The sequence below is a fragment of the Ciconia boyciana genome, chromosome 1 (assembly GCF_034638445.1).
Source record: "Ciconia boyciana chromosome 1, ASM3463844v1, whole genome shotgun sequence".
NCBI classification, from domain to species: Eukaryota; Metazoa; Chordata; class Aves; order Ciconiiformes; family Ciconiidae; genus Ciconia; species Ciconia boyciana.
In genome coordinates this window covers 109,244,762-109,254,877 of record NC_132934.1, presented here as the reverse complement: position 1 = coordinate 109,254,877, position 10,116 = coordinate 109,244,762, and the positions used below count along the sequence as shown (strand labels likewise).

The 10,116-nt window shown below is 41.3% G+C and overlaps 1 protein-coding gene across 3 annotated transcripts; it reads right to left on the bottom strand.

Annotated features, from left to right (window-relative positions):
* Nucleotides 1–9,885, bottom strand: RBM11 (RNA binding motif protein 11). 3 transcript variants are annotated; one of them, XM_072886146.1, is made up of 6 exons: nt 9,663–9,817; nt 7,246–7,656; nt 5,411–5,573; nt 4,413–4,491; nt 3,574–3,667; nt 1–1,670 (listed from the first exon to the last, which is right to left on the bottom strand). In XM_072886146.1, the coding sequence occupies exons 2-6, from the start codon at nt 7,246–7,248 to the stop codon at nt 1,338–1,340; spliced, it is 672 nt and encodes a 223-aa protein (XP_072742247.1). In that variant the 5' UTR covers nt 7,249–7,656; nt 9,663–9,817; the 3' UTR covers nt 1–1,337. The 3 variants fall into 3 exon arrangements, with proteins under 3 accessions (XP_072742247.1, XP_072742238.1, XP_072742230.1); XM_072886137.1 differs by having other exon boundaries at nt 7,246–8,834; nt 9,663–9,803; XM_072886129.1 differs by lacking the exon at nt 7,246–7,656 and having other exon boundaries at nt 9,663–9,885.
* Nucleotides 9,886–10,116: the final 231 nt, after the last annotated feature.

The window sequence follows — 10,116 nt, the reverse complement described above, 5'->3', positions numbered from 1 at the left end:
TGATTTTATTAGCTGTCATTTATCTTACCAGACAAAAGAGAAATGGTTGCAAGCTAAACATTCTTCAGTTTCTGAAACTCATTTGGGCTTGTAAAACACATCACCTTTACACCAGTAAACTGGGATATTCTTTCTCAATACTGGTGTAAGGATGAAAAGTATTCCCTTCAAGCAACCCAACTTTATAACCAAGAAAACTGACTTTAATAAAACCAAAATCCTTTTTTACTGTCAGGTTCAATTTGAAGCCTACATCTAGTCTGAAAAGACGACTTAACTTTAAGCAATATTAAATAGCTGAAAATTAAGTGTTTTTCCTTCTCATATAATAGGATCTTAAAAGTGTTTCACCTGTACTTGGTATTGTATAAGACCATACCTCTGCATCTGTCTATAGGTTGCTGGTAGCAGTTATGAAAGATAAAAAAATAGGTCATTTGACTACTTTGATTCATCACGATAGGAGATAGTTTATTCTTCCTCTGCCAAACAAGGGAAAAACTTTTCTTCTTAAGAGGTAGTACTAACTCCACTGACTCATGGTTCTGTGCTATCAATTAGATGAGATACTCCTTAAATTTTTCATCCATTTGTTACAATGAACATTTAGAGTCTTAAATAAGCAAATAAAACACTAGGGAGTAACTTTATAGAAAGATGCATATATATGCCTGTAATTCTAGTCAGTACATAACTGCAGCCATAAAGTACATACAGTCATTTGAGTATTGATACATATGTAAGTCTTGTAGTTAGTGCAAATGCCCATATTTTACCTCAAATTTACTCCTGGAAAAAACCAGTTCCAATAACCATGCAAGGTGATCCTAACTGAAAGTAACAGCAGAGCTAAATCAGAAAAGATAAAAAGTTATAGGTGTTGCTACTTCAGTGACGAGCACATCTCTGATGTGACACTTGGAATTTCTGCCCGCTCACTTCTTCAGTGGCTCCAGAAAATTCTTACACCATTCACAAAAATACATTCCATAAGTGATGGAAGTGATACATGTGCTTCACGAGTGGCTGAAATTATGTATTTTCATAAAGTTTCTATAGTAGTGAAATAATAGCCTTCCATGATTGGGGGGGGAGGGGGGGGAGGAACCAACTATTTTTTTTCCTTTATTAGGAAAACTTTATCTTCTTAAATGTTTCCCATACCTTAAGTAGTACTTTCCTCTTTAAATAGGTTGAGATTAAATAAAGTATCAGTATACTTTATGCATAACACATTTAAAAAATAGTATGAATCTTGAACATTCCTTTTTAATAAAGTGCAAAGATGAAAGATTAAATTTCTCTCTCTCTCAAAAAAAGAATCCAGTTACACACTGTTACCGTGTTTTTTTCTTGGCTTTGCGCTTCTTGTATTTTTGGTCACGCCCTCTTTGTCTCATTTTGTCATCCTCAATACTAGAGTCACTGTCACCACTTTGCTGTTCTCTCTTTCTTTTAGAGGTGCTTTCATCCACCTGGTGCAGTTCACAGTCACTTGAATGTGGCAGGGCCAATTCAAAAGAACCCTGTGCAGACTTAAAATTTGCTGCTTGATTCTGATAGGGAGAAAAGGATAAATTTGAAGGCAGTGGCGGAGTCATCTGATAGTAAGGAAATTGTTGACCCATTGGACTCTGTACTGTGTACTGCTGTGCTAAAAAATGGTTCATCTAGAGAAACAGAAACTTGAGTTGTTACCACTGTAAAGAGGAAGTTCTGAAGAGTTTAATTTTGCATGCATTACACCTTATACAATGAAAATACCGATAAATTATAAAATAACACAGAATGATTGAGAATAAAGCTTATACATTTTATTATATCAACTAGTATAGTTGGAAAAAGTAGACAATTTTTTCATGGCAAAATTAGGACAGAGACATAATCTGATTTAAGATTAAACTGCCAGTTAGTCCTTGTGTAAGGTAATCAAACATGGCATTCCTTTCATTTCTTCATCTATGTGTTTTATAAACATTTGTAACTGCAGTGCCTATTGTTGATGTAGACATGCACATCTGCAATTTTTTTTAACCTGGTTTAACTAATTTTAAAGTTATTATGGAACAAGGCGTTCCAACAAGGTATAGTGAATCCATAGATCAAAGCACTTGGAACAACGCAGTAAGTGTCCAGCTTATTGCTATAGTCCCTAAAGCATCCCAAGAGTCCCTCTCATACAAAATGCACAGTTCAAATACAGAAATAGAATTACAAAGGTCAGAAAAGAGCGGCTTTCTACTGACTGGCAGTAACCAGAAAAATTATGGGGAGCATGTCCGAGTATGTTATATGTGCAGGCAGACTCCAAGTGAGTAACCTGCCTGGCTCACCCAAATAAAGGTGAGGTAGGTGTGTGAAGGTGTACACGTGAGGAGCTTGCTTCTTGCTGAAACTGCAACAAACTATCATTGGAGACATACTGCAATACTATCCCTTCTTGCAAGCAGAAAATGGGATGAAGTTGGGTGTGTGTGCTGGTCTGCCGAGTTTGGTCTCTCGGTGTTTAAGTACTGCATTGTTACTGAGGAGTGGGTTCATCAGTGAGCACAGTGGGGGAGAGCCTTCCAACCACAGTGGAGGTGATGGGAGAAGTTTGTGCAAGCACCAGCTCTTCTGAGAGCACAGCCTGGGAAGAGGAGAGGCAGGCCACCACCACTTCTGTGCAACAGGAAACAGATCCTCTCCATTTTCCTGCTCAGATTGCAGGTAGCTGGAGTAATCTGTCCAGACTTCATCCCTGCTACAAAGGGCTGGCCATTCCCCAGACTGGGTGGCAGCAGTTCTATCCACAGTTGGTACCTCACATTAAATACTGGGTTTCTTCAGTCCTACCGATCCATACTCATCAGATTCAGAAGCTCCATTATGTGTTTGGCCCACAGGTTGCCATCTGAAGAGACCAGTTGCCTTGCCTTGTGGAATATCTCAGACAAAAGAGATTAGGACAAGAATGGCCCAGTGTGCCAGAGTCTGTTAGAGGGGAAGTGGAACACGGGTTCTCACTGCCTACTGCTGTGAAAGTAAATCATGAATGTGAGAACTGCAGGAGCATGTAAAGGTTCAGGCCAGAAACCCTCAAACTCTTGCTGCCCTAACTTGGGCAGTGGTGATGGGCTGGGTGAGTTTTAGGTTTGGTTTTAGAACATTTCAAACTTCTGCTGGGCATTTCTGAATTGAGTAGAAGAGCTAAGAGGTTCCCTGACTGAATTAGCTGTATATGAAGAAGCTATTGCTTGCATGGTTGTAATTTTACTAGGTTAGCTTGTCTCACCAAGGGCTTGGTTTGGAACACAGTACAGGAGAGCGCGCTGTCTGTAGACTCTGACATTTTTAGCCTCGCTAAGCTATATACGTTTAAGACATTCCTGCAGTAAGAAAATAGTTTGGTTTGGTAGATCCCCTGTTACTATAGTACCCTTAAGTGCTAAAATAAATAGACCTAATATAATCAAAGCTAGCAGCCTAAACCACATTTTGAGACATTAATAAGCACTGTTGTTTGCAGAAATGCAGAATACATTTGACTTCATAAAAAAGCTCCCAAATTTTTAACTTTTAACACAAACTCACCATCTTTTGAAAGCCTGAGTATTCATGAGGTAAACTATTGTTCATTGGAAAAGGAGTAACAGGAAATGGAGGATTTCCATAAGGCTCTTGATACCTAGGAAAAACAAGCAAACGTACAAAGACTAGACGTCCACCACATAACTGCTTACCAGAGTGCTGAGACTTAACTCTTGGGCTAGAATGAGAATATCCAAGAGGAGACTTGAGATATTAACAACTGGACTTCCATGAAAAAACTGATAAGACAAGGAAAATACACCCAAAGGCTCAATTAATGAGTAATCCTCACATGTACTTAAGTGGAGATGCAAAAGAGTTATGGATTTCACCATGGGAGTTTAGCTTCCACAGAGAGTTCTGTCACATTTGTAAAGAAAAATGTTGAAACATTGAAAAATACTGAATCTGGGGTGTTCAGACTTCCATTATAACAGCTTTACACCTGTGCATTCATATGTGCATGACAGCTGCTTGTACATACACACACAAAAAATACATATATAAACTCAATGGATTTAAAAAGATTATCTCCATTGTCATATTCTTTTCCCCTAACAACTGCAAACATTGTTAGTACAAACACCATATTACAATATTTTCTCATGGTCCTGTAACATGGTCCTTTTTTTCCTTACAGAAACAAAGAATGGAAAATTCAAGCTAAACAACCAAATGTTAAAATTAACTACAGCCCTTTGCAATTCATCAGTAAGGATGCAATTAAAGCATGCAACAGCTGTTTTAATGAAAAGCCTGAAGATTGCTCTACCACATCAACTAATTTTCATAATAAGATTTTTTTACAAATATACAATTCATTCACAGGTGATCTTTGTTACCTATATGAAGGTGAATGTAAGTCAATATAGTTCTCAAAACCATGTGTAGGGCTGTTTAGTTCAGATGAGTGAGAACTCCCTGTAAATAAGACAAGAGCATAATGACTATTCAGTTATGACTATTCAATTAGCAAGTTAAAAACACAGAAAGTGTTCTGTGTCATCTGCAGTGTGCTAGTATATCTAAGGTAGTACATAAAGGTAAGGTGCCATTTTATGGCAGATAATCTATGGCATCATTTTACTGCTTGAAAACCTTCATTTATCATTTATTCACTTACAGAAACATAAATCCGGACTGTTGAAGTAATCCAGAACAGAGTAATTCCCATTCAGTTACAGACGTGGGAGATACTTCTGATTTTAGGAACCTCAGCCATTCTACTTAAACCCAGCAACTGCTCTGTACAGCCTTTGAAGTAAGGAGTGGCACAGTGCATAGTGGGAACATGAGTCCTTAACATTTGGGTTGCAAGCGTGGCCTGACCATTAGCTTTCTAGAAGGTTTATTTTCATAAACATAAAATTAAGAATGTGACTCTGATCTGACTATATTCTTCAAACTACAATCCCTTCCACTTAAAAAAACAACAGCTCTGATAACTCTGTGGCTTTAGTATAAAAACTATCAAACAGCTTGATAGTTGCTGCACTTACTAAATCAACTTTTCCTGCCAGACTGCAAGTTAAAGTCACACCTTGATTCCTAAATGTAATCTGGTGTGAAAACCTGTGTTGCTATGTCTTCCATACAGCATGGTCTGAGCTTGCTTGCAAGTTCTGAACCAACCTGTTGTATTCTCTTAGTAAACAAAGAATACAGACTGAATCCTTCCCTATGCAAAAACCACAGAGTTTTTGTTTCTTAAAAAAAATGGACTGTAATTTGTTCCAACTATAAATCATCCTCTTTGTAAAAGACTGTAGGATTAAAAATTAGTCATTCAAAAAAAAAATTACAAAGACATAAAGTTAATCACTGAGACTACTGGACATACCAAACCGATACTGCACTTTAATTGGTCTTCCATACAAACGGATTCCATTCAGCAAAGCTATTGCATAAGGCACTGATTCTTTGTGCTTAAAGCAGACAAATCCAAAAGACTTAGGTTTTCCTTCTTTGTCCTTACAAATTGTCACTTTGGTTAATGGTCCAGCCTGAAAGAAATTTGTGTTATTTTCTCACAGAAAGTAACAGAGACTGACACTTCATTCTGTTTTGAATATTTCATAATGACATATATTTTCCATAGTCAGAAACAGTTTAAGTTTCTCAGTATAAGAATATCTACTTAATTTGAAAATGTCTCTCCACATTCCCCAAGCTCAAATTCTGAGCCTTCTACAAACAAAAATCAGCTCCACAAACGTTAAAAGGGAACCAAGCATCAGTCCATGGGTGATGTTTAGTCTTTAATAATCAAACTTTGATTATTTTTAAAACAATGATGATTGCTGCAAGGGGAGAAGAGTAATTTACTGACTCCATAGCAAAAGTTATCTTATGTGTGTACAGCTGCTAGTATAATTATTACAGAGGTTTTTTGCACAGCTAATATAACTAAGCAAATTGATAATATCAACTATGTAAAAGTGACCTACTCCATGAATATGCTTCTATTTTACTTTTGCTTAAATTCCTAAAGTGGGCAGCATCAACACTGTGGGAAAGCAAACCTGAATAGAGAGTAGTGCTTCTGGAACCACCAGTGTTCTGTACTGCCTAACCCTCATCACAACTGCATGGCAGGGAATCAAGGGACCCTGTGATCCATCAGAGATAACATACTGTTTCGCCCCCCCCCCCCCCCCCCCAAAAAAAAAACCAAAACTCTAAACCACACCCTTTGGCTGAAATATCTTCATTGAAAAGTTCTCTCTCTGCCTACATATACCATTTTAATCCTTGCATAGTACTTCTAGAACCAAATTACACCAGTGATATTCCATAAATACTGGCTCCATTTTCAAAGAAAACGTCATTTCCATAACAGATATCAAAGATGACGAATTTTCTCCACATAAGATGGAATCAGTGTATTAGTCACCAAATTAACAGTTTCTCATCAAAACAACCTATGCATCTGTACAGCTGATTTAGCAGAGTGAAAAGAAGTGGCCAACAGCAGTCTCCTGCCACAGCTCAGGAGTGTTAAGAATGCAACAACTTAACTTTAGGAGGATATAATATTCAGATGAGCAATGAAGTGAACATAAGTTACATAGTTATTTTTTAATCCATCAGTAAAAATTACTGAATATCTAAATTACTGTAGCAGATGGAGAGTTCATTGTTCTGAACCAAAAAACAGCACTCACTGGTAGAACTGGCTTCCACTACTACTACTGATAGGATATGTACTTTTCAGTAAAAGTCGCTCAGAAGTCATCTATAGCTTCAGGCAAACACAAGTTAACTCATAACAGCTTTACAGCAATTAAACTGCATAAACAGTTAAACATTCAAAATAAACACACAGCATATGCTCAGATGAAGAAAATAAGCCACAGAAAGTAATCTACTTTATTATTCTGCATTTTCAACGATTCCTGTCAAACAACAAACCTGCAATTTGTCTGCTGTGAGCATTTAGAGTGATGATGTGGAGCCATCCCCCTTATTATACCCTCCATGTTGTCAGACTGAAGATATTAAGGATTGTCATCTGTGATAATAATGTCTGATTGCTGTATGCTTTTGCCAGCTGTGTATAAACTAATCCTCAATTAAGTAAGATGCTTTTGCTGAAAATGAAACATCCCCACCCCCCAACCCTGGTGAAAGTAGGGAAGTCATATAGACAAACACAAAGGATCAAAAATAATGTACCATTTTTTATTATTGGTGCAGAGGGTGATCAGGCTATACAGCAATGGATACTACCTAGGTCGTCCTGTGCAGGGAATCTTCAAAATGTTGATCTCGTCTTTCCAAATATCTTGATATCTTGAAGTTTGTTGGGGTTTTTTGTTTGTTTGGGTTTTGTTTGGTTTGGTTTTGGGGGTGTGTGTGTTTTTAAAGAAGGGCTTTCAGTAAGATCCTGAACATGTTTATTTTTGCTTGGTTGGCTCCTTAAGGCATTCTTATTGTTACTCTGCACTATACTGCAGTTTTTAAAAGAGTTACATATATCCAGTCTTCTGATTATTATTCGCCTAACGAGGAGGATCTGGCTCTTCAAGAACTAAGAGCAACAAACTCAAGTCCTTTGCAGATCAGTCTTTTAAATATGTAGTCTTCCTGTTCATAAATAAAAATATTAATAGTTTAGAAGTAGTAATAGATACTTGCTCATAATTTGATGAGGGAAAAGCTACAGGTCAGGAGTGCATCTTTAGGACTATGTCATAGGCGGAATACTGAACTGTACACTTTCCAAGAAAGGACAATACTGCAATGAGAAGCATATGCTGTTGCAGCAAAAGACAGAGAAACCTGAGTGAGAACAAGATGAAGAGAAGGAAAAAGATAAGTAAGTGTTATTGGGATGACCCAAAGACCCAGATAAAAGTCAGCAGCTGGATGACTGCTGCAGATTATGCAGAAGAGTCATGCAAAACTGCATTCTGAGAGCATCCACTTATTTTTATCACTTTTGTACGTGAATTTGTATGGTGTTACTCATGTTCCCTGGTAAGATAAGCTTTCTTAACCTAACATTTACAGTTAAACAGCAGACTACTGTTTAGTATTAGAAACAGGTAGAAATATGGCATAGAAAAGAAGGGGGAAAATAAAAGAAGAAACAGGGAGAAGTTTAAAACTGAAAGTTAGGAAGAGATGGGAACAGCTAAAAACCCAAAGGGCTAGAATATACCAAACAAAAAGGCCTTTCAGTGCAAATGGGGTAGCATGCTGAGGTCTTGCCTAGTTAAGAAGACAAGTATTAATCAGTGGAATACAACTGGTGAGTAGAAATAATTGATTAGCAAATGAAATCGCGAGAGAACAGATGATTCTGCCCACCTCTTTTTTTGCACTCTTTATTTTGCGAACTCACCAGAAGGAAGCAAGGTTCACTCTGAGACTGGGGGAAATTAGTGGATTGGTAGAAGTGAGTTTATCGCCATGCTGTCAGCTAAACTGCCCAGTCAGAGTCTGGGACCTTTCAGCTTGACAGAGGCTGACTGAATCATGCCAGGAAGGAAAAAAAACAAAACCACAAAACAAACACACCATAAACAAATTCAGGAAAAGCCCATAATCAGCAGCTGTTGTCAATCCATCTTGGAATGTGATGCTTGCATTACTGATATAATGCTCCCTCCTCTCCGTATCCTCCCCCCTCTTTTCCTTACTACTTCCAGGCTAATAAGCCTGGCTTAGCCAAAGATACCGCCAATGTGAGAGCAAAACTGAAGGCAAGTCAGTGTCTTAACATTTTCTGTCTTTGCCGTTTTCTTTCCTCCTTGGCATACCTTATTTCCAAAGAAAGAGAATTATGCTCAGGTTTGAAACAGGTCCAGCTACTTAGCATTTTCCCACCACCTCCCTGAAAATCCCACCGATGGAGATTTTAGTATCTTCTCAAGCATTAAAACATAAACCATTTTGATGTAAAGCTCATTTACAGGTGGAAGTCCAGAGCCCCACCTGCAGATCATTCCTGTTGCCTCTCGCACTCTGTTAAGTTTCAACCTTATTCAACTCATTTTCAGGTTTTACACTTAAGCAAATTATTGCTCAAAAATTTATTGCTCAGAATACGTGGCCAAAAAGGGTAAAAAATACTTTTCCTTGGGGATTTTAAGAACATCTTTAAATTATTTGACTTCCTCGCTAACTCGGGGCCCATCTGCGGCACCAAGACGTGCACAGCCGGGAGGAGACAACACCGAGGAAGGGGAGACGGCTGGCACAGGGACCGCTCCCATGCGCGGCGCGCCGAGGGTGGCGGAGCCGCAGCGGCGGCCGCGAACAGGCGAAACAGGCGAAGGGCGCCCGCCCCGCGCACCGCCCTGCAGGCGGCAGGCCCCGGCCGCCGCACCCCGCGGCGCGCTGCCGGCAGGCCCCGGCCCTGCCCGGCCGGCGGCTTCGCGCTTTCCGGCCGCTCTCAGCGCTGGGCTCCTGGGGCGGAGGCCGCCGCTGCCGCTCCTCAGGGCAGAGCAGCGCCAGCGCCGCCGCCGCCCGGGGCCTCGCCTCGCCCCTGCCCGGCCCCGGGGGCAACGCGGCCGCCGCGCCCGGCTGGGGTCCGCCGAGGCCTCCGCCCTGCGGCCCCGTCCCGCCCCTGGGGGCCCGCCCTCCACCTGCAGGAAGAGCTCGTAGAGGATCTCCTCCCGCACGCGGCTCTCCAGGTTCCCCACGAACAGCGTCCGGTCCGCCTCCTCGGACCGCCCCGGCGACGACATGGCGGCGCCGCGGCCGCCGCCGGCTCCCGCCGAGGGAGGGGACGGGGGAAGCGCCCCCGCTGCCGTAAAGCGCCGCGGGACGGGGCGCGTTGCTAGGGAGCGGGCTCGGTGTCCTAGCAACGCGGGAGCGCCGTCGGGCGGGCTGCCGCAGCGCTGCGTGTGAGGGGAGGAGCGTCGCGCAGAAACGGGGCCGTCGTGCGGGTGAGGTGTGAGGGGACGGGGCGGGGAACGCGAGGTGGTGGGCGCAGGCCGCGCCGGAGGCCTTGTCACGGTTTTGAGAGACTTATAGCGGTTTTGAGGGACGCTAAGCCTGCAGCGAGTTGGTGCCAGACGGGGCAGGCGCTTGCTAGCC